Source organism: Adelges cooleyi, unplaced genomic scaffold, assembly GCF_023614345.1.
Source record: "Adelges cooleyi isolate 19-005CV unplaced genomic scaffold, UGA_ACOO_1.1 ACOO_flye_CR_arks_rails_tigmint_CR_PRNA_247, whole genome shotgun sequence".
Lineage (NCBI taxonomy): Eukaryota > Metazoa > Arthropoda > Insecta > Hemiptera > Adelgidae > Adelges > Adelges cooleyi.
This window is the reverse complement of record NW_026095912.1, coordinates 9,102,344-9,128,533: the sequence shown is the minus strand read 5'-3', so window position 1 is coordinate 9,128,533 and position 26,190 is coordinate 9,102,344. Positions and strand designations below refer to the sequence as shown.

Here is a 26,190-nt window from a genome sequence, read left to right as displayed (position 1 = left end):
TTGTTTTAAGGATGATGCTGAACGATGCTAAACATTTATTTAAAACATTTTTAATTTTTAATTTATTTCATAAATCAGTAATCACTCTAGATAAATATTATATTTGTTATTATTAATATTATATGTATATATATATATGTGTGTGTGTGTGTGTGTGTATTATATATTAATATTTTTTAATATGTTTTTGGCTGAACAAGCTCTACATATACAGGAGTTTTTAAGAAATACTTTTGGCAAAATTACATTTCTACGAAATGTCTAGTAGATGTTTTATATTATCCTAGAGGTACACGTGTATTCCGGGAAGGTATTTCTCTTATAACGTTAAATTTTTAAAATACTGAAATATCTGTTGAAATAAACTATTGTTAATAACTTCTCGAGAGCAGTTTTACTACGTCGTAGAGGTAAAGTGGGTCAACATGCTTTCTTCACGTTATGTAAAAACCAAACTCGAACTTGTAAAAAAATCTTTTATATTTCGCATTACCATACAAGATTTTTCCCATATAAGATGTAACACAGCAATATTCTAAAACATTTTTTGAGAATAATACAAAAATTAATTCATTTTACTCGATTAATTTTGCTGAAACCGAATGGGGTTACACTTTTTTATAAATTGTTGCAAAAAGTTGTAAAAAAATAGTTTTATAATATTTTTTAATGTTTATTTAAAAACATTTTAAAATTTATTGTAAATATAGAGATGTTACACGTAAAAAAAAAATATCATTTTTATTCTGATTTCAACATCAAAGAGAAATAACAAACCAACACGTTATAGTGATAAAAATTGAAACTAAAAAATTAATAATAAATCAGATATTTCATTGTTTTAGTCTTAAAATATCAGAACACACATGTCTGTTCATCTTTAAGTCTTGTGTCTAAGGATACTCCTATTGATGGGTTTATCTGATACCTCGAAAGTGATCAACTCAACTCTATAGACAACAAAGGTATAGTGTAGACAAAACCAATAACGTTAATGAAGTTGTAATTTCATGACATTTTTATTATATTGGCCTTAAGGATGTTCAGAAAATTTTGAACATCCATTTTGTTGAGATACTTTATATTCTTACAGCAATTGATACTAAAAAGTAGTAAAAATTTGAATAATCGCTGGTCCCTACAAACCAATGGTAGACAACCTGTATACATATAATAGTCGTAATGCTGAAATGTATGAGCTAATTATTTTGGTCTCAAAACCGTATAATTTATTTCGTTTGTGCAGAAATAGCGCATAATTAAACTGTCAAGCACATGCAAAACCGTGATTTAAAAAATTTTCTTATAATGCGATTTTTTACCCTTATTGACAAGTACACAAGTCTTTGCCGGATTCAAACCACCCGTCTTCGGTGCAGACTATATTTTTATGTGATATCAGCCACCCGAAGGCTTTGTGCGAATTTTCGATTTATTCCTTATTTTATAATTTAAAAAATATTATTCACGTCTGATAAAAAAATATCGTCGCGTTGTCGCGGATGATCGAATTCGTCTCTTCGGTTCTGGGTATATATAATTTCCTAAAAACGTCCCTTTGTGAGCTTTTGACATGCCTTTGTACTTGGAATTTTCGAATGAAAAGCGAACCTTCGCTGTCATTCTCGTCTGATCGCTGTCGGTTAGGGCTTGAGCGAGATTCCGCCCTGTGTATAGTGATAACTTTGGACTAGTTTGCTTTTAGTGTACTCGTTTTATTAGAAATGTTCAGTACAGCTAGTTGGAGAGGGGGGGTGAGGGATGACAAAGGATGTTTAATTTCGAATGACCTACTTTTGACGCCCTAAAAAGTCTTTGATCCTCTTTTTCAAAAAAAAAAGGAAAAACGCAATAAAGACCATAATAAGCTGATTTTAATTATACTCGAAAAACTACTAAAATGTATTCGAGTGACGTCAATTCAAGAATTGTCGATATGCCTCTAAAAAAGAAAACTTAATAGCAAAAATAAATATATATTTTTTCATTATGTTATATAATAGCAGCTAATATAATATTTGGAATACATTTAATTTTTTTACAAATGTAGTTCAACTTCTATACGAATTTAAAGAGCAAAATAACTGTTTGAAATTATGCAGTATAATGTTCTTATTATTAATTGCCTATTCTATTGATTTCGACTTACTGCATACTATTGATCCGAATTTTGCAATAATATATTTGTTTGTATCTTTACAATATTAGGTTTCACATATAACGTGTTCATAATAAGCAACAACTATTTTAACAGATATTGTGAGTGAAATTAATAGTTTAATAGAGATAAAAAAATCAGTATGCAAGTTTTCAAGTACATATTAGAAGTAAATTAATTTTAACATTATAACTTTTACGATTTTTATCAGAGTAAGTAACGTAGCAGCATTATTATAATGCTGCAGTAAAGGTAGCATTTTTTATTTAAAAAACAAAGGTTTTTAATTAGAACTTTAATTTATATTGGCTCTTTTGTATTGTTTTTATAGTTTGTTTTCAGCTTTCCATAAAACTTATCGAAGCAATTAAAAACTTCATAAATATTTAAATGTTTGCGAAGAAACGGGACGGCCACATTTTGGTTATAACTGGAATCTGTATACACTGTACACCCATGCAATTCTTTTTTTTTTTTTGTAAGCTGGAATAATTTACCTGGTATGAACACGCCTCAACAAAAGTCTGAGTTTTAAAAATTTGGTCCTATACATATTGTTTTTTATTTACAATGGTTATTCCGATGAATAATCAGAATTTTCGTCCCGCTTCGATTTTAATTAAACCATCATATTTGAATAAAATCAATACTCCCATTTTTTCGTCTTAAAGTACCTAAATTTCATTTTGTTCGATTACAGTCAATGTTGTCATCTTCACAATATTTGAGGAGAAACATACTTGACCGTAGCGTTTCTCGTTTTCTATGTATTGTACTGTTATAATGCAATTGTACAAGAATTTATTCAAGAGAATTTTCAGTGGGTACCTAACTTGAAAGGTTGCTAAAATCACTTTTAGAAAAACGCTTCGTTCCGAATTTTAAGATGGTTAAGCATACAACATATAGGTACATAATATGGTTTATAATATTGCAATAGAACCATCAAATTGTTGATTCCAATATTATAAGTAATTTGTTAAAAAAAAAATTATACAGCATTAATGTATATATTGTTTTTAAGAAATGCGTATTTTATATTATTATAACATACACATTCTAGACCTACTTTCATTCTAATTTTGAAACTTCAAGTCCAAAAAACGAAACAAAGCATAAATTACCAACCCTTTTACTCTACAGTAATATTATGTATGATACCAGTGTTTCGCTAAACAATTTTAAAGTATATACTTTTAAAGGGTAGTTTAAGACTTGCTGCATTGCAAATATTTTTCGGTTTATCAGCATATTTATACCGTTGGATGTGAGTTACCCGAGCAGAAAACCCGCAGAAGAAAGGAATGCGTTTTGTAGGGGTCCTACTAATATTGTATAGATATAAGTAGAAAATAGAAGCAGTCAGTCGTGATGGAAACCCGATCCTCTGTATACTATAAGACCTGGTGGGTTATACAAGAAAATATGGAGAGAAAAAAAGTGAATAAATGAAAACAAATACTAAAAAAAAAACACGAGTGATTTCTAAGAAAATATTCTTTATTTTTCGATTGCAAAATTGTTTTAATATTTATGAATTTAAATTCCAACCGAATACCGATGTTATTTTGACTTCAACCAAACGAATAAAATATATTAACTAGGCGAATGTAAATATAAATAAAGCCACACGTTCAAATTTATTTTTCATTTCGTTGAAAATATTATAACTTTCCCACTACGCCGTTAGGGATGTCATAAAAATGTTTAATGCTAAAAAGAAATAGATCATAAGTTAAACATAATAGTAATATCTCATAGATAAGCTAGGTTTGACGTTTCGGTAAGAAACTGACTTGCCGAAATTACAATGCCTCGAAACTTAGATATTGTTAATTATTAATTGGTCGCCGGTTTATTTGATAATCGTCTCTAAGGATCAAAGTACAGAAATGATATTTTGTCTTTGCCTTAATTATTGTTTTATATTTGTTCGTAGCAGTTTAAGTACAGGAATCCTGTAAAATACGCGATGATACCAGCATTTATTCTTGCTGTTTATATATCTAGCTGATAGTTATATTTTGGTAAAGTCAATAAGTGAAAACGTTTGGATGTCATTATTATAATTTTTTTTTTTAATGTATATTCATATTTGTATACAATTTTTTGAATACAAATCATAAATATGATAATACTAATACTTAAGGTTAAAATTAAAATAATTTTACAATTACAATTTAAGTATAATTTTATCGTAAAACTAAAATAATGTATACAGTAATAATAATAATAATTAATATTTTTACGCTAAAACGAAATAGTGTTGTTTGTTTTTGTATAAATAAATTAATTTTGCGAAAACCTGTCGTATTTATATTATGGTTATCAGAACGGCAAACGCGCTAGTGACAGTTGTAATAGGTTAGTATTGTTTTTCACTAGAGCTTAAAGTATAATATAATATGTAGGTATACTATGTAGGTATAAGAAAAATGTATACCCTGCGCGGTGCAGAGCTTAACGTTTGTTTTGTTGCGTTAGCACAACTCCTATATAAAGAGCGAATGAACGTAAAATGAAAAAACAAATCGTACGCAGCAAAGCACAACCGGGGCCGGAAATTTGGGGAGTAGGGCACGCGCCGATGAGCTACTATTTTTGCCCAGGATCACAACAGCCACCACCGTGTCTCTGGACGGACTGAACCGAAGACGGTCGACTGGATATCCTGGCTGTAGCCGATCAGTGCCAAAGCCTGTCTCTTTCCAATTTCTGGCCAATGCAAACGGTCGAGTTTGCTCGCGGTGTTTAGACGTTTTAAGTACGACCCGCTCGTTAGATAGAAGTTGTTCTAACAGTGACACCCTGACTGCAGGACGTGTCACCTGTATAATATAATTATAATAAAGTATATATATATATATATATAAATATTTATTTAGTAGTTTAAAATAATTAATCATAATATTAATGATAATAATGATAATGATAATGTAGATAATGTGGGAGGGGAGAAAAGCAATAATAGTATAGTGGTCGCGCGGTGTACGATTGGCAGAATCAACACAAAGTTCTTGGGTTTATAATTGTCGCAATGATGTAGTAAGAGTTATTTATCATGAGTATGTACAATAGATAGAAACGTATTTGTTTGCCGGAAAATCGTGTGAAAACACAAAATGTCTAAGTCGACCGTTTGCAAAGTACCGCGTGTTCGGGAAATCGTTTGAATAAATTAAACTATTGATCGACGGCCGGACGAGGTAGGTAATATTTCATCTCTAATGTATAACAGCTATCTCCAAGCGGCAAAACTATAATACACGTTTGTTATCCAACCAGAACACCGATAAACCCACAGATGGTAATTAATAATTATTGAAATTCGTTATTTTATTCGGGAATTGACGGTTTGCACGTTTTCGACTTCCGGTCGTCTTTAATGTCTTTATACCGATTTATTGCAAACATATTGTTATGAATAGTTTTCAAATAAGTTACACACACATGCCGACCGTGAACTCGAGATGTATATAATACTACAGTATATTATTTTAATCTAAACAAATTTTACACAAAAAAAAACCATTATCAAGTACCCAAAACAAATTTATAATATTATCTTATCGCGGATGTCCGAAACGGCACGTGTGCAACGTCTGAAGTGCAGCAAAATATTATAGTTTCTATTATTTTTGTTCGCCTACGCTACTACTTAAGATTAATCAAAAATCGATACACATAAGAGTTTTTATGGCCTATTTTTTTTATTATGCTACGCCGTCCGTCTCATTAGTATATGCGCGTACGTTACACAATCGGCTAAGCCCAAAAATTTACCTATGTCCGGTTCGATATTTTGAGACGTATAAAGCGGTCATACAACAGTTTGTGCTTTTAAACAATTATTTTCAGAAGGACGGAAGTTTATAAGACTAGGTGGGAGGGACCAAGAGAATAGCGCACAGGCAGATCGAGTGATATTCAACGGGATGACTATTTTCTACTTCTCTAAAGTCGTTTGATGCGATTATTTACATAATTTTCATCTGACGGGTTATCTAGTGTATTTCGTATTGAATTATTATTATATTTATTGCAGTTTAACGATGGCTAGTACATACATGATGTGTGAATGCTAATCATTCTGTCTGTGCACTATCCTCGAGCTAGGGTCATAAAACTTATAATATCTTTAAATTAAATTTATGTTGTTTTTTATACAAAATAGAAGACTAAAACACATGGAATATTACTTAACTAATATTTGTCTAGTATGCAGGGTTGAACAAAAAAATAATCGATTTCGGAAATTGATCATGCCCCCCATTTTATAAATATTTATATTGCAATCCGGTACGCTTTTTGACTTTGCCTCGGCTTGGTGTAAAGAGGCAATGCCTGATAAAAGTTGTGGTGTGCTTAGTTGATTCGGCCCTTATGCGTCAAGAAGCATCTGGTGGGTGCACCGGTAATGACGTGGTGAGCCGCGGGATCGTCCACGCTTTTGACCATTCGCTTGGCCCGATAGCACATGACCGTCAGCGCCAAGCTGAGGAAGCACAAGATGGTGGAGGCTAGTGCCAGAAGACCGGCTAGCAGACCGGATCGCACACACACCGAGTTCTGGCTATTGTCCGTGTAGTACCCGGTAGTTCCTGCAAGAGTCATTAGTTATTAGCACCAAACAATAACACAGATTCTCAAATCATTTGCAAAAGACGGAGAGCTATTTTCCTTCCTCTCTGCATTCGACAACTATTTGAACCGAGTCTAAACCTTCCCTAACTCTTCGGACTACTCAATCCTCAGCGTGCTTCAAAAGCAATTATCACAATAGCTGTCCATTTAGTTGTGAATGATTTAATATTAAAATTATTGTAAAAAAATTTAGAAAAAATTAACTAATTTGGCTACAATGGACTCATTTTGTGGTGACACTTACTGTTGCTAAGGGCGGCTGCGTCTTCGCTGTTTTCGCCTTCTTGGAGTACCCGGAGCGATTGGAACAAGTTGATATTTTGTGATAAAGCCGCTGGGGTGGTGGCGACTTCTACGTCCGTCGACCGTTTAGCAACGCTCTTGGCGTTCCTCCAGTGACACGGTTGGCTCTGCAAAGACAGTGGACACATTGATTAACCGCTCGACTTAATGATAATTTGCCAAGTCTAACACTTACCGGACATCTTCCGTGGCACATTCGAACGTCACACTCGATGTACAGGGCAGGTGAACCCGTGAACCGGAAAGTTTTCATGTAGGCGAACACTTGAGTTTCGAATACTTGACTCTCGCTCCACGATCCCCGGAAACGGCTGATGAGCTTGTCGTCGACGGGACAACTGCCAAAAGGAATACTAGTGTTAAATTTCCGAAAACAACACAACAAAAGACTCTGTAACTTACCCGTACTGATCGATGAGTTGAATTTTTTTCTGGGCTCCGTTGTGTGCGTAGCAGTCGTTGACAACGATATCAAATCCGTCTATACAACAAAACCCAACATTAGTATTTTTATTCAGTCGCGACTAAATTATTCTCATTTGGCGAGGCGCAACAGGGCAGGCAACGCCACGACGTGCCCGTCAAACTGTGTGCCGGTCTACTCCTCGCCAAGCCAAAGTACAATGGTAACCAGCCGTTTTCTTACCGTATTTGCTCCTCATGTAGATGATCAACGTCAACGGGTCACCGACGCGCACAGGTCCTCCAACCCGGTTACCTGTCGTACCATAACCGTACCGGATTTCCATATAACACTCTGGTGGTGACAACGTGAACACCACAGGATTGCCCGTAGCCACTCTGTAAAATAAACAAAGTCGTTAGTTAATGTAACAACGGTCGCCAATAGATAGGACAAAATGAGAAGGTTGGAAATAAAGAGCTCAGTTAGCAACTTTGGGAGATTTCAAGAAGATCAGGCATCGTGTAAATTGATGCTGGTGAGGTCGAAATGAAAACCATAACGCGGTTTTGTAAAAAAAAAACAAGGGAAATAGAACTTAACGTAAAGGTACGTACTCGACGTCCAAAAATGGGAACGTGACGGTCTTCCAGAAATCATAACCGTATTCGCAGGTCACCTTGAAGTGTTCGTCCCATTCTTCTTCGATCATCGGGTTGTACTGTACGGTCACGGTGTTCCACATGAGATTTTTCTGTAAACAATTTTTTAAAAAAACAAGGTCTGATTAATTAGTATAACTACTAGATTGTGTATTTCAAGTCGAGATTTTCTAATGCGTTTGGGGAGGCACTGCTATTATGTATGGCTTTTCCGAGCACTATAATATTATGTACGTTGACCATTAGGTACATGTGGTACATTTGTAAAACGATTGGACATGTCGCGAACGAATGGCTGTAACATATTAAGGATTTCGCGGTGTGTCGCATCGACATCATAGTGAACCTATAATTATAAACACAAGCAGCATATGTTTCGTTGCGCTTTCGGGCCGTTTTTTTAAATTTCAGTCAATGATCGATGTGCTGTAACGCAACAATGGTCAACAGTTGTACGCGTACCAAACAGCGATGCAGCTAAGGAGAAGCCTCATTCACGGAGCTAGTGTCGATTTGTTCTGAATGGTTGTTGCTGTTTTTTTTTTGTTCCACAAATTACGAGAAGTTCCATTGTCGAATAATGGAGATGTGGAAAAAAATCGTTTTCCGGTCATACATTAGAGGGCAAGCGGAAAAAAACCCGGCAACATGACGGAAGTCGAATTAAACGTATACAATATAATTTTTTTTTTAAAGAAAAAAAACATTAAATGGCTAATTAATTTATAATATACCGCGGTAACCCGTGGCAATAAAAATTACTCGTTGTACCGACTATGTAGAGGGATGCTGGGAAATCTTTGACACCCACGGGTTACATTTTGTATTATCTGGGGTGCTAATAAAACCATTAAGAGTTTGTGCGAATAAGAATCCTCATTGCTGTAATGTTGAGTATACACTATAGTTTAAGTTCAAAAATGAATTTGCGAAAAATTGCCTATATTTCACTCCTTAATAAATGAGTGAGTATAGGCACCCTTTTAAAACTGTTTCTGTGGGACAATTTTACTAAAAATGTCACTAGGCTTAAGTCAACGGCGCTAGCTTAAGGGTTCTTCTCTCTCTTATACACTCTCAATAACCACTCTGACTCAATTATCATCCTATTCATTTTTCTCATAATCTTATTCTTATGATCACTTACCGCTGGGTTCTTTCTGGCGTCCTCTTGTCTGGAGTTCTTGCCCAACGTACCGCACCGGTTGAGTTGGATGTAAAATTCGTAGTAATCCCTGCCGGTGCCGTTAATGTAAACACAGTCTGGGTCGTACGAATAGCCCGACGAGTACAGCAGACCGCCGAACGAGCCATTGAAACCGATACGAATTTTCATGTAGTCGTCCTGACATTCGGCCTCGATATCTGAAACAGTTTTGTTGGCGGTTAACAAAAAGAAAAAAAAAACATTTAAAACATTAGAGATTTTTCACCGGGAACACAAATGCATCGTCCACATAATATTATTACACATATGTATGTATATATTTATAAGCACCCGGGATTCATAGATTATGTTTGTAACATTACGTCTAGATCCATTAAATGTGTGGTATAATAATTTGCCCACGGTTGGGAAACCGTACGGCTTGAACTCGGTTACTTAGTGTTGTGTCACATGCAAAATCTCGGCGCCATCGCACTTATTATTATTACTATTATTTATTATGCCGTTTAGCGAGTTCTCTTGCGGAATTATTAGATTCCATTACTCACCTGTCGGAGTTCTAACGAATTCTTCGGTTTACCTTATTAATGCCTCCGTTATTATTAGTATTATTATTATTATTATGAGTGATCGACGAGTTTTACCATTTCAGCCGCGTTCCTATAACCTACTTATCTAATGACTCATTGTCATCCGGAAAATTTCTGCTGCTTGTTTTTTATTGCAATCTATTTTCTTAACAAGGTTATATTAAAAACGTTACCGAACCCGTGCAAACTGTAATGTACCGCTTATATACAGATTGTAGGCGTGATATCAAGTCAAAATGAAATATTACCAAAACGTTTGTTCTTCGGGTCAGGTTATGCTAAATTATTGTAGAATTTTTTTTTCGCAACCGAGTTAAACACATTACACCACAGTCGGTTCACTTCTACGGCAGCTTTTTTTTAATAGCTAGTCCATTTGTCATTTTTCCTTTTTCACTGTAAACCGCAATCATTATGCACCTTAATTTATAACCCGGTTCGTACGTCAGCTTAATCTTGAACAGCCATTTTTGATAATTATAAGAAAAGAACAGGGAACAAAATAATATGATTTTACGTAATCATACCATTACTACAGTTCTTAACTACAGACTATTCTTAATATTTTGTAAGGTTTATGCCAACACCAAAAATCTAAATGAATCTTACACAAACGAATTATAAAGATTAAACGTAGAACTTATGTTGAATGAACAAAACTTGACATGGTTAAAGAAGTAAAAAATCACATTATTTTGGCTTTTTTTAATTTTTTTCTTTTATTAACCGTTTTTGTTATTATTTTGAATAGAATTAAAAAATGTATTCCGAAATGTTATTATTTTGTTTCATGTTTAAACAACCACCGATGGATATTTGAAGCGTTAGGCCTTTAGTAAAGTTCAATTAGGTTCTTTGGACAGGATATCATTTTGTCAGGTATGAGTTGAGTTGGATGAGTAGGTTAATCTATGCGGGCCAAATTCTGTGTACAATTGTATTGCTAACAGGTACGGTGGAGGGAAGAACAATCATTTAAAAAAATATGTATTATTATCTATGACTCGTTATCAATGGCAAAAAAGTAGACAGCACGTAAGAGTGTTTATAGGTTTTTTTTATAATAATGTTATTAAACGTGCAAACACTATTACAACAAGCGTATCGACATGTAGTATTATATGTTTTAATGTACCTACGTCTGTATGGCTACAATATATAATAGTTTTTCTTTTGGTACATTTACTAATTGTGTTTTTCATTTTTTTTTTTTTATTATGGAGAATATAGTTGAGATAATAATATTATAAGTGTGGCTGCAGTAGCACGTCGCCGAGCTATGCACTGATCATTGTCCGCCATAATAACCACCATAAACGTAGGTTTGTAAAATTATTATACCATTATAAAATAGTGTAAAATTATTATCACACATACGTGTGTACTTATACACGTAGGCTTTTATGAGTTTTTTTTTATTGTTATTCAAAAAAATTAAAAAAAACTGTGTAATGTAGAACGAATGGCTGATGAGTTGTGAGCTCAACGACGTGCGCATAAATTGTTAACAACCCTCACAACACCGGGGTTACCTAGATTCTATAGGACACTTCTATTTTAATCTCGATGGAAATTCTTGGACTGGATTTTGTTGAAATTGAAAGTAAAATAGAAACTCCTTGAACGTCATATTTTGTTTCCCAGATTGGATTTCGCTGGAGATACACGAGATTTATTTATGCTTCCAGTCCTTTGATAGGCTGAAAGCTTTAACTATGATGTGCTCGAGTGCAACCAACAAAAACAATATTATTAATTTGAAAATATTCAACAGGTTCGATATTATATTGATTTTAAGAGGTGATTTGTAATTCCCAACGGTATAAACTTAACGAGAAGAAATACTGATGAAATTTAATATTGTCAATTTAGTTGATGTGTCCATCAAATTACCGAATATCTTATTATCTTCACAACTAGGCGTTAGGTATACGAGTATTTGACTACTCTAACTTGTGTCTTATGGAATCATTTCATGTTATTACTTAATCTCTTTTTCTAAAGTTCCTACTGGAATGTTTAAACGTTACGGAATCTAACCTAATAGCGTAAGCCCGACTCTGCATTTGAGCTTTTAAGTCATAACATTGACTGTCGATCATTTTTAAAACGGTCGCCGACGAATGCTACCTATGTATGTCCGGTCACTATAATATGCAATTCAGTTCCCATCGCATTGTCTTCGGCGACCGTTAGTCGTCTTTGACCGTCGCTGCTGTTATTATTACATATATTATTATATAAATACACCTTATTATAGTATTATTGTTATTACGGTTATGTAATCACGGCAGTGGAAACGGCGGCGTTTGGAAACTCATTAGTTATCGTCATAGTCAGTTGCCGGCATTGTCGTTGTTGCAGTACACACTGCGGCCATCGTACGGTCGTTTTAAATATTGTTACAATATGCAGTCGATCCGGTACAGGTAGGTATATTATATTATATTTTACAGAGCCCCGGTGGTAGAGTCCGGGCCCGTCGTGGACAGAACGAAATCTGCGGTTGTGGACCCCGTGGGAGACTTAAACGAAAATAATACTTTATGGTCCATTAATTTTTTCAATAGCCGCTATTAATAACGCGTATGAATTTCACGGTGTACCTGCGGCGGGGCTACCGCTACCGCCGCCCCCACTGCCACCGTACCATCTCTAGGTATGATTTTTTATTTTCCAATCGACGCAGTCGCCAAAATCGGTTAAAATATTATATTATTATAGAGTACACGTATAGAGTTGTATTTAATATAGGTATATATAATATATATTTTTGAAAAACATTATCACAATAATTAAACAACCGTGTACGTGTGTCTATTATGCCATTATTGTTATTATTATTATTTAGTTGTCAGTAAATAAGTATAAGTATAAGACATACCGGGAACTGTTGTTAGCTAGACACACTGTTTATAATATCCGTTTTAAAAATATTTGTGTAAATAATTTTTTTTAAGAAACACACTCTAATTTTACCAACCCTAATGCTGAAATAAAATTAAAATTGTATTTAGTCTTAACAAACGTATAGGTATTTCTCGATTCTATGAAAATATTGATCAATAATTTTATGTAATTAATTATATCGGATTTTAAAATATACTTAAATAATTTAGTTATTAACTCAGAAATATTACAGCCATGAGTATTTTAAGTTGTTTCTCCTTGATCTATAATAACGATCATATGGGTAATCACTAGTCAGTTTTTTCACCGTTTCTTTGTATCTTAATGTAGTAAATCCAATTCTGTACGCGATTTTTTTTTTGTAATCAATACAATAGGATGATGAAAACGCCGTCATATGATTTGGATTGACCATAATAATCATATTGTATTATTTCATATTTTTGCACGTATATTACATTCCGTTGTCGCTTCGTCAAATGTGATACTGTGATCTTGCCAAACATAATCCGAAGCTACTATAGCTAAGTTATAAAACAAATTAGAGGACGCGCAGGCCCCTAATAATAGCCGCCCTTACTCCTAATAAGAAAAGGGTCAGAATTAGTGTAATGATTGTGGCTCTTAGGTATTTTTACCATCCCAAACTGTCAATATACTACCTATTAGACGTTTAAGCTTAATTTTTCTTACATTTGTAAACCGTGAAAACCCATGGAGTCTGTCGACTAATAACTCACGTCGGTCTTTGCCCGCAAAACGTCCCATTCTCCTCCCTGGCAAACGACTTATAAAATTGCAGCAGCAACAGCTGTTAAACATCTTTTGATCGTGTCGGACGACGACAATAACGCGCTCGTGACTTTGGCATTAAGACGTCAACCACCGTAATGACAATCTGATGGTCACTGAATTCGGTGGCAGTCGTGTAAGCCCCCAAAAACACAATGGCCATCGTGAAAATTCGACAAATTCGCGTTCGGCCGCGACCCCACAAGTACACGGTTAACTCATCGCCAGGGTCTTCCACAATAATAATAAACACAAACAATAATGTAATGAAAAACAATTTATAGGTAAACTCGGATTAACCAACGCGTTACGCCATATTAAATTCATAAAATATATTTTTGCTCGCTTGAAATGATTTTTGCTAATGGTACATTATGATAATACATATTATAAACGTGAAAGTATTCTGTACACATATTGATAGACGGGATGCACAATCGTTCATAGGTTTTTTTTTTTATAATTATCTACTACAACGGTCTAGTGGTCGCACTAGGAATTCTGTGGTAAAATAACACTATAGGCGTACGTGGACACCTCTCTCGTTTGAAGTTTCAATGTTACCCATCGTCGCCGTCGTCATCTTGGTCGTCTATCGCGATGACCTCTTTAAAAATCAAGGACATTCATACTTTTCTATGGGTAATATTCATTAAAAAAATATATATAAATAAAATAATCACATTGGCCAATAATAACGTGTCCGTGGCGGCGAGCAATAGCGCTTTTTTCTAATCTCTATAAATCTGCAACGGATGTGTCGCAATACATTTTGTTTTTATATCGTCTAAGATAGAATATTAAAACATAAAGATATTATTATGAGGTAACGGCTCGTCTGTCTGCCCTCTCTACCTGACAAATGTAAAAAGTATTTTCTTCCCTAAATAATAATTTAAAAAAGAAAAACCATAAACAAAAGAAATAAAAATATCTGACTCACGTTGCACTCTGGTCTTGTTGTTGCCGTGCCGCCGGCCGTCCCAGCTTTCCACGGTCTGTAACCTCCAGTCGAGCGCTGTGGAATCAGCTGGCGATATTGGCCTGGACCGAAGCTGAGTGGTTACTGGCACGTAACTGTCGCCGACGAACAACACCTATATGGAAAAAAACACATTATAACGATTGACAAAACCTTAGCACTTAGATCGGACGTTACCCCCGCGAAGAAAAGGTGTTCACTTATGCCACTTTTTTGTAGCTGCCAATGTCAATTAGAAAACATCGAGTCAACTAAAACAATTATAAGGAACAAGTGGAAAACGGATTATCTAGAAGTTCAGGTAGTAGCAGAGAATACGAAAAACTAAGCGGAGATGGTGTAGGTCTCTTGAATCTTACCTAGATCGAAAACAGCCAAGAAAAAACTAAATGGATAAAAAAAACCTACAGCACCTTCATTGTTAACATTCTACCACACGTGCACAAATTAGTGTGTTTAAGTAGGCTGTTTCGTTACATGGAGGGGCCCCGACCTAAACAGCTTCAGAGGAAGCCATATTACAGAGATCTTGGGCCCACTGAAATTACAAGAGCTTACCGGGCGCTTGGTCATTATTCAATGAGTAGCCGTTGTAACCATTTGTCAATTTTATTATAAATGTCCTACACGGGCATGATAAAGTACATTCGAGACCTTGAACCTATCCACCGAATGACACTACGACGGCTTGCCTACAACTGTACCTTATAATTGTTACTAACTATCTTAACAATAATTAACATTGCACTCTTAACGCATTTTCCTCCTTAAACTGCATTAGCGAGTGCGCACGCCTACTATACACGCCTAGCTGGTTTTAATGACATAATCGCTGCTCGTGCCATTGCCCATTCGTTCATATATTATTATTATTATTACTATTATTATACTCCTCTAGCCGATTATGAGGTTGTGTCATTTAATAGAAGCGCACTACGCCGACGTTACTCAATCGATTAGTCGATAGGAAATTATACACTATATATGGCAGACTGACGGATGTTTTGGCCGTTAAACGTCTGTTGGACAAGGGTCAATGATGCGAGCCGAGGGTGAAAGTCAACGTACCCATTAAAAACGCACGGTTGACTAGGAAATGTTGTAATAAACAAAATACAAGTTTAAGCACTCTGGCCCAACGCGCTTTCATATAAAATGCCACCAGTATGCATTATGAATTCGCAAACGTTCTGGTTTTGTTTCATTTTTGTAGTGCAAATATTTCACTTTTGACGGAAGTTGACAACATTATGACCGCGATGGATCTGTCCCAGAAAAACTAAGCTCCACACGAATAATTTATTATTTCAGTCACGTACTATAACTGCCCACCACTCGATCACGTATATCATACCAAAAAAAAATCCCGACTGGCCCTGTTGTTTTTACACTGTACACACACACACACACACACACACATAAGGTGGTTAACGATTCGTCGTTTATCAAGGTTATAGATCGGTTACACAGCGGCCGGGGCATAACTGTAACGTTAAAGTGTGTCAAATGAGTGAAATACAAAAAAAAAAAACCATTCTGAAGTGCTCATTTTACTCTTCTTCTCTGACAAAAACTGGTCGAATTATTTTCATCCGACCGTGACAAATAAATAGATGTGTGTATTATGTGTATCAGTGTGTGTGTCATGTGCACGTATGGAAATATTTTGATTTGGTAACGAAATGAAAAAACAAAATAGAAATATTGAAAACGAGAAAGAAGTAAAGGTTAGAAAATGATGAAAAAATAATATATTAAAAACAACGACGAAACGTTTGGTAATTTATCAGATTATCGCGTCTAGTCGGTTGCAACTTATAATAATATGAACTTTCAAATACAGCGACAAGACCACTTGACAAATGATAAGCTGTCTAACAGAATCCCATATAGCCTTTCCACGGTGCTAGACATCCGTTTAGCGTTTAAATTGTATTATCCCGAGTTATTCTCAACGACCGTCTGTCGCATTCCTGGCGTGCACTGTGCAATGTATTGTAGTCAGCAGTGTACTTTGATATAAGTTAACATACCAGAGCTGTTGGCGCATACTTTTGGTACGGTCCAACCGAAACGTTTAAATGTCCTTGAAATAAAAATTACCCTCGTCAAGTCAGGAAACGGGAATTCGCAGAGAAATCTTTTTTTGAACACGCCAAAGAGCCAATATTCGACGTCGAAGTCAAAGTTTTTAATTAAACTATTTTTCAATTATTTTTTATTCTTCTTCTTACTCGCCACTTTTATTGTAACGGTTTGAAGTCTTGACATTTTAATTGCTTGCTTTCAACTTCCAGTCTACAGCACTTACACAACACGATTTTTTATAAACATTAACAACAATTTATGCTTTTCTCATTCATAATAAACCTCAAGATTGTAGCGTAGACATAAATTATAATAACCTTAGCTAATCTATCTTTGTGACTCCTCTTATACCCCAATAACTTTATGAGCTCCAGAAGTCTATTAGTGATGCAGAGCCTAACTTGGCTTCTGACTGATTAAGTTATTTACAGTTATTTAATATATTCTTTATTATAGGCTGAGTACTATACATTTTTATGGTTACAGTACATAATAATAATTCATTTAAACATTTTGATAAAACTACATGAAACATAATACTAATACTTACAAAAAAAATATAAAACTAAAATATAGGAGTATAAAACCGAACGGTTAAACGTAAAGGTACATTATAGTGGGGGGGGGGAGGAAATGTCACAATGGGAATCATTCGTAACTCTTTTATTGAGTTCCCATAAGGGACTAACAAGAGGGTCTTTGGCTAAAAAACTAGATCTTGTTGCAGGAACTTGAAATATCTCATGATTTATAGTGGATATACAATGGATATTCTAACACTTATAAGACTAACAAGGTGAGGGGCAGTTATATTGCCACACATAAGCTTATGAATAAAAGAAATGCCAGCTTTATCCCGTTTATTCTCAAGAGGCTTTAGTTTCAAAAACCCAAGTATCGGTTTGGAATTGTAATTTATACCTTCAGTCTACCTAATGAGAAAACAAAAGTAATCTATTAAGTGTCTGAAAACATGCCAATTAGACGAATTAACATTAAATGGCAAGCATATCCTGTCCTACCTATTGACTTATTATCTTATACCCGGGAATTGAGCAGAGACTTCCCATTTACTACCCATGTTCCATATCGGGTATTCCTAAGTACTAACGTTCATGGTATGGTTCGACTGGTTTATTCTCAAGTCTTCTCGTTCACTACAACAAGTTAATCGGATTTCAATATAATATTAAAACGCTCAGTCCTTAAAGGCCTGGACTCTTATTGGGGACGTATTCGGGATGCTCGGAGAACGCCAAGAGACAGTGAACTCGGATGACGACGGGCATTATACGATATTGCTTATTAGTTTTTTGCTGTGTTAAATTGCTGTTGTAAGGAAAACTGTAGACGACCGTACCTAGCTACTGGCGTAAAAATATTACGAGCCGTTGGCGACGGCATTGTGTACTGCCAATACCATATAAACGATGCGTGTGCGTTATTAAAAGCGGTAAATAATAAGAAGAAAAACGACGAGCGGACGTGAGCCTTTCAACGAGAGAAAACACACACGCATAGACAGACATTATTCATGGAGTGTACGTGCGGTGTACTTAAACGGAGTGTGACAACATTATAACATAGCCCTAAGAGACGTGTGGGCGCGTTGTCTGTATGTTATTAAATGTCCCACGGCCAAGGATGTTTGCATGCTGTTAGTTTCAACAGTTTTTTTTTTATATTATGTTACAGGAGACACACACACACACACACGTCAGACGTTGTTTGTCATTGCCAAAAACAGATAAGCGGTCAGCGTGCAGATCTGTATAGAATTGATGTCTTTTTTTCGATCAAAAGACAATTGATTCGGTATCATTATACTCGCCGTGAGACCGTAGCGTTCGCCTCACACGGTTAATAATTCATCGAAACGGGTGTACCGTTTAAGCGCGACCGCTATGTTTATTTTGGTTTTTATTCTATTTTTTTTGTTTATATTTTTGTGCAGTCATTCCGTCAATTGTTAACACCCCGGACCGAACGTAAACTTATTAAAATAACCCACAACAATAATAATAAAAATAATAACTAAATCGAATTTACACAATCATCACGTTTTTACTACAAACGCCTATTGACAATTTACTTGTAAATAGCTGATACATAATATGATTGAAATAACTTCAGGCGAACTTCACCAAACTACTGGTCACTGGCCGTGTGGGAAACCTACCAGTCGTTTAAAACACACTTTGAGTCAGTGGAAGTCCAATCAAAATGTCTTCGAAGTCATCGATTTCAGCGTTAAAACTTATAACGTCTAAAGCAGCGGTTCGCCTGTTTTAGAAACAACACATCGACATAAGGAATATTGTTATTAAGCATCATTCGGATATCAAATCTGATATTAATATGCAAATGAAGCTGAGTTTTTTTTTTTAGACCATAAAACCTTCGCGCCAGACGATTGTTTTTTTTATCGTTGTTTCCTCATTTCACCGGAAGTTCGATTTAAAAGAGTTGGCCAGTAAGAAATAGTAAACAGATCCTATCAGCTAACTATTGTTCGGGGCACGGTGTTCGACAAATAAGCCACAATAGATTTTTTTTGTTTTTTTTTTATTAGCAATCATACTGAGAAAATGAAGCAAAAAGGCCAGGGTGTACTTAATCCGGAAATTTTATCCGAAACTGACATGTCTTAAACGTGCTCAACATGATAAATAATAGCTGTATGGTAGCGTACAAATAATGTAAAACCTATGCGCTTGACCATCACTCGAATCAACTGTGTCTACACTATTTTCCCGTGTATAAGGATTTTGAAAATATAGTTGTGTACTCGAGTGAACACTTACACAGTGACGGCGGTTTAAGTTGCACAGCATTTACTACTTATTATACACCTTTGCTAAGCGGATTTTGCCTAGTGATTACTGGAAAAAGCTGCTGTACGCCCGGCACCTGGCAAGTATTAATTATAATTACGAAGTGATCCTCCGGTAGCTCAGCGAGAAGAGAAAATATACGGTCGTCTAATATTATTATGCGCTTACCCGGGTCCCGGATCGAGGCTACAGGATGATTAACACAAAATTAGATGCACCTCACCCCTCTGATCCTGGTAAAGCTTTAAGCTTTGATTAAAAATTACATGAACTAGCTGGTCACGCCGGTGCTTTTGAAAAGAGTAGCAGGAAAATATAATTTGTCTTCCCTTTCCTTCCCAAAACGTGCTTGCGAATAATGAAAAGGTTTTTAAGGTTTAAAGGATATTTTATAGGTACGTAATATGACATCTCAGTTCACAAGATATTATTTTATACTAATATTCAATTCTCCATAAAGATATGACAGATCTAATATTTAAGTAGTAAAATATTACTTCTATCTGTCAATAATGTTTTTTAAAACCTAAATAATCGGATAAATAATACGCAGTGGATTGAAAATGTATAACTTGTAACTGTTATGTAACTTGTGTGAAGTACAACACGGTTGAGGTACTTATTGTTGTCTATTTAAATTTAATAATAATAATACTACTGTAGCTAATACATGTTTGACTACTTTTGTACCAGACACGACTTTCTGACTAACAAATATGGAAATGGAATAAATAAACAACAATTAATCGCACAAATAAGTAAATGCTCCTCTGCCTCTGGTTATGAATGGACGGCGTTTGTTTCACCTTGCTCTCCCCCCTCCCCCTTCAGAGTATGTACTTTATAGATATTTTTTTTTTATTTGATTTTTACTTACAGAATTGTGTTCGCTTCCGTCATGCGACAGAGCCTCTCGGGTGTCGTTGAGCACAAAAACATTTTCCCGACCAACGTCTTCTTCGCCAGCTGCAGTGTCATCACTGTTCGGGTACATTTCAGTCGGTCCTGCCCCACTGCCCACCACGCCGCCTTCCGTCGTAATCGACTCTTCGCACAAAGCCTGCATCTGAAAATTAACAAACAAAAAATCTCAATATCATAGGCCGTTCGTGCAAGGAAGTGTACAAATTTTCGGGTTGGCAACCAAGACAGTCGAAATTCACTTGTCCGTTAAACTTGAAAACTAGAATTTAGTTACTACCCTAACCGGTATAGGTACAGATGTACACGTTGACTACTCGCTTCTACGTTTTTCTTCATCAGCCAACGCCCACGAGTCTCGTTAGAGTCTATCAAAATTATTGCCACACAGACAGACGAGTAACCACGCATCATGATTGCTTTTTTTATTTTTATTTACCAGAATTTGATCGCGAATCCTACCGGAGTCGATGAATTCGGTCTCGACGTCGACCTTATGTTATCCAAAAGCAGTAATTACTATTGTTATCGTTAACATGGTCGGTTATTCTTATACTGACGGATCATTTCAAACGTGACGCGATCGTATACAACGAGTTTCCATCGTGGACCGAACGCCCTCACTAGAGCGTTGAAAGATTTTTATCTATGTAGGTGAGTAATCATTTGAGAGTTGTTGTGCAAAATGCACATATAGTCCACACCGAAGTACCCTTAACTGCTAATTGATTGTTTCGCAACGATAGAACAGATTAAGCGAATATATCACATCCGTCCATTTAAAAGACTAAATCGCCATTCGACTTAAAACGCGTTTTGTAACTCTAGTCTCGACGTAGACCAACCATGTTAAGAGCTGACTCGTCAAACCCATTACAAAAATTATAACGCAAGAGTTTACATAATATTTGAATAATCTATTTTGTTTCCGTTGTGTATGATGAACTGAGGCGCTTCACAGTTGTTGTCCACAGTCATTCGTGTCTGACTTGGCCAAAGGACAATCCCTCAATACATTTTCCAAATCGATACGAATAAGCTACACAAATAGTTTGGTTTAAGATCTAATAGACCATAGCAGAACCTACATGGTTTGCTACTCTATGTTATGTTAGCGCATTTACATGATTTTTCTGACTAGCATAACGTGTCATTCACTTGTAATAATCACAACGATAATGTCAAAGCCAATCGATCGACGCTCTCACGGGCTTACACAATAAGAGCAATGGATTTTGGATTAACTACACGGACGCACTTGATAATATAAAAGATTGTCAATGAAACGTTTTTGAATAATATCGTTTGGTCTCGGGTACACGTTACATGGCATTGTGTACGGACCGCGTATGCATTCATCTGGATTTTATTATTAAGTACTGTTTTTTCAAAATCCTATCCGACCACATAACAATATAATATTACCAATATTATAGGTTTATTGAGAAAATATTGTCTTCGCGCGGATGGAGAAAATGAGAATAATGAAGTTGGAAAATTCGTTTATTATTATCTCCTATCTCCAAAAGCCCTGTTATAATTTTATCCGTGGTTGTAGAAATCGAATTTATTATAGTATGTTTCTCTCGCTTAATGTTCATCAAATATTGAGAAATTAACGTCCTATTCACTCTATTCGTGGGTAACCGGAATTCATAAGAAAACTGCAATCCCGAAATCCGGCAAGAAATATCATAAAGTTACTTGTTTTCGACAAGTTGTAAACCGTAAATATGAGATAATTAGATGATAAAAATTACAAAATTACACAAATAATATTAAAATTGGCTACACCAGCTGTTGACTGTTTCGCTGGCTCGGTATTGAAACTAGTGTGTTTTTTGTTCACTTTCCTAAGCATGGGTGTGGCTGGTTCTTTTTTGGCCAATATTTGTTTACCCGCCTGTTATCAGTGCGAAAGTTTCCATCAGTTTTACGGTTGTTATTATTTAACCTTCGCCTCCGATATACCGTATAAGCTGTATAACAAAATGTACACAATCGACGAGCGTTCGATCCGCGTACCGATCATTAGGATAACAACGTTAAAATAAGGGTTGTGTTTGCACAACGTGAGCATGGTCGGAGTGGTGGGATTCGCGAAAAGAGGAAACAAAAATATGTTATATCGCGCGGAGAAAGATAACATCGACCTATAATTATTATGATTATTATTGGGTTATGAATAAGCGACGTTTTCAGAAGCGGATATGTACAGCTATGGGTTTTTTTTTATGGTATTACAATATGGAAACGTGACGATAAAAACAGTTACAACTGTTTCTCATTCTTCACGACGACGGTAACATTAGCATAATAATAATTGTTTTAATTTATTCCCCACACGTGCGCGCAATTGAACGGCGTCACGTAATTAAACAAACACAGTAGTAGTGTGTCTGGCCTGTCTGTTGTATGTGGGAGAATTATTATGTTACATTATAATATTGTATTCTCACGCGGATATCCGTCCGGTCTTCCGATCGCCAAACGTCGCAGTATATTGTACGTCATGGAAAATTTTAAATTATTATCACAAACGTGAAACGACCGCGGCACGATCGGATATGCAATGTACCGACTGAAAATGCGGACAAGGTATCTTATAAATAGCTATAAATAACAGCTATAAATAGCGTATGCCCTACAGGTACCTCTGGATACGATACGTCTAGTGGCAATATAGAGGAAGCCGTGCGGTTTGGAGGTTGGTCGACCGTAGCCGTGTGTGTTAACCGTTGCGGAGTGATTTTCTCTCGTCTGATCGCATTGACGGGTCGTGTCACTGCATGCCATTAATGCAGTTTCCGTGTACACTTTACACGTGAAAAGGACTGCGACGGATTGTCAAAAGGTCGGGCAAGAAACGCGAGTTCATTATAATATAGCCACTACAAAACTTGCGAAACTACGGCAAGAGCTTAGCATCGATCAAAGTAAAACTTTAAATGAAACGTTCCCTCCCGGTTCGCAGGAGAAATTCTGCGGTTAGATAAAAGGCTCTCGGGTAAAAGCGTTCGAGAGGCGATAACAAATTACTCCTTAGAGAAAAGTACGACCCACGACGAAAATAGCGCTATATCATCAAAGCTTGAGGAATAGTCTTAGCGAATAATTGATCCGCGTATAAGATTCTCAATTTGCGCATACAAGATATATGCAATTATAAATTTAAATATGTTTAGCAATGTTCAATACCATCTGACGTTGTTAAATCTTCAACACCAATGTCAAACATTAGAAACGTTAATAATTTATTTGTACACAAAACTTGTCATAACTTATTTTTCTACAAATTATTTTATCAATATGGGAACACGATTTACATTACGTTAACGTAGGGAATTGCCTAGTGAAAGTTCATCGAGATGAATCATCGATCTCTGCTTGTTCTCGTTGAAGCTCTTCGGTTGTAACTGCACGGACCAATTTTGATAAAAAAAAAATGTAATTTTCAGACTACGAGACCACCGCGAAGGCGAAACGACTTCCTTTAGAGTGTTATTATTTTTCTTTGTGGTTTAAGTTCTCCGCGGAGGTTTGAATTTGAAAAATTCGCATAGGTCGGAAAATATGCGACAACCGACAGTTAAATGGTATTATTATAATATTATATTCATTTCCATTGTCCCATAGAGGACAGTGTCTTTTTAGACCAGTGATGTATAACTCGAACGTGGTGTATACTCGACAGCCGTTAATTTGGTTATGTATGACCTCTTGGCTCATCTTGTTTGTCGTCGGCGAATTCGGATAGAACTAATCCAACCGACGGCGCAGATTATTTATTACATTAAATACCTACTACAATATAAATGTATACTATAATGGTCGAATGGCGGTACTGACAGAGTCTTAGGGTAAACTGAGGTCAACGAGCAAAACAAAATAATAAAAGGAAAACCGTCGTTTACGGGTGAGGCGACTCAGACTTTATTTTTTGTATTCCATCTCTTTCTGCCGGACAATAATTGTTCCGGTCTCGCTGTTTGTGATAGGTATTAATAATATTATTATAATATGAAAGGAAAACCCGTGGCCGTTAACCCTATAACAAATCGGACCTGGAAGCTTGTAATTGATATAAATATATTTTAATAAAATATGCAGCTTGTTTTTTCCCCCAACTGGGTAAAATTATTATGACAACGCGTTCTGTGCCGTGAACACAGTATAACATATTACATTACGGACAGGATCAGGTGAGTGGTGGTAAACGAAACATTATAATAAAATATGCGCGGACATAATACAAAGGTGGCATATTATATTATAATAAATTCAAAAAGTTGCTTTAAAAATGTTTTTGTGCACTCCATCGTTCATGGGGTTTGAGCAGAAAACGTTCGTCAGCTGATTTTATTACTGCAATCGCTATAATTATTTCGACTACCTAACCTAGTTAGGGCCGCCTTGGACAGTAATTTATGCTCAAAATAATTTATTGTGCTATTTGGTTGTTCGAACAATGACCGCATGCGGTTCGTGTACATACTTTTTTGAACGTATCGAAGATAAATTATTAATAGATACACTAATTTACTGGGTTAGCTAAAAAAACATTTTAGTCAGCACAGTCAATTTTTTGTCGATAATAGTTTTGGAAAGGGTAAATTGGATGCTAACAAAACAATTTACAAGTTTAAAAATTCTGACCTTAGGAAAATCCTAACATAGTAGTTAAATCATGCAATACCTGCTATGTTTCTGAACGTAAATTAATAACTCAACTGCCAAGTTTAATTTAACAAAAAAAAAATGTAAATCCCGTAACGTCCGTCAGTCAACCACTCTAATATTGAATCTCTAAATCTGTAATGATTTTTAGAGAAAATGCGTTTCTTATCCTTAATATTTTTACCAAATGTTAACCTAATGTTCTTACTTAATGTATCCTGTTTTTACATGTCTGTGTATTATCAAAATATTACCAATTGGGCTCAGATAGTTTATTGGATTTGGCAGTTTTTGGTTGTACAGCTGGCTGCCAACCTAACGTAGCGCTTACCAAACAATGAATCACCCTGTATTATTTATATTACACTGTATTTTTTTCAAGAAACTTTATTTTTTTCCAATTTTTTTAAAACTTTTATTACAACTGATTATGCTATTGTTGTTAGTTTTTTTTCTGTTTGTTAACTAGTGATGGTCCATTTATATGTACTTCGGTGTATGTACCAAACGAATTATGGTAATTATTATTATTCGAAAGAGACTTTCTTGGGAATTACTCGTGCAAGACGTCGGGCGGCTGCCACACAGAAAATACATAACAGTAATATTTTTATCCTCGAGCCGCATTCAAATTATCTCTGTGTGCCGGTACACAAAACAAACGGAACGAGGCGCACTCTGTCAAAAATCAAAATAAAGTATAATAATAATAATGATCATAATATTATGCCAACAAAAATTCTACTAAGTAGGTAGACATTTCAGTATGTTTTTTTATATAGTATCAAACAAAAACAAAACACCATTTAACCTTCATGCGCTCGCGCCTCCTAAAGTTACACTGCTGCTCGCGAGGACGGCAATTTGGCCGTCCTTATTTTTTTATCATTTTCGTGAGTTATTTTTTATTTAAGGTGAATGTTTCGAAATATTTAGAGTCATTTACCTCTAACACAACATTGGAACATAAAAAAATGTTTATTTAAAAAATAATAGAAATATCCTTCATCCGCTCGCATGGACGGAAAATTGGCCGTCCTTTTAAATTATCGAGAAAA

The 26,190-nt window shown here is 35.5% G+C and overlaps 1 protein-coding gene across 1 annotated transcript in view; it reads right to left on the bottom strand.

The window, feature by feature from the left end:
• Window positions 1–4,369: 4,369 nt before the first annotated feature.
• LOC126836460 (uncharacterized) overlaps window positions 4,370–26,190 on the bottom strand; it is a 40,070-nt gene continuing 18,249 nt past the window's right edge. The window contains exons 3-11 of the mRNA XM_050569908.1: window positions 20,412–20,600; window positions 14,574–14,727; window positions 9,318–9,535; window positions 8,126–8,262; window positions 7,752–7,906; window positions 7,508–7,586; window positions 7,281–7,443; window positions 7,047–7,212; window positions 4,370–6,759 (exon numbers count right to left, since the gene is read on the bottom strand). Of these exons, the coding sequence (XP_050425865.1) occupies window positions 6,524–6,759; window positions 7,047–7,212; window positions 7,281–7,443; window positions 7,508–7,586; window positions 7,752–7,906; window positions 8,126–8,262; window positions 9,318–9,535; window positions 14,574–14,727; window positions 20,412–20,600 (1,497 nt within the window). The 3' untranslated portion in view covers window positions 4,370–6,523. The remainder of the gene's footprint in view (window positions 6,760–7,046; window positions 7,213–7,280; window positions 7,444–7,507; window positions 7,587–7,751; window positions 7,907–8,125; window positions 8,263–9,317; window positions 9,536–14,573; window positions 14,728–20,411; window positions 20,601–26,190) is intronic.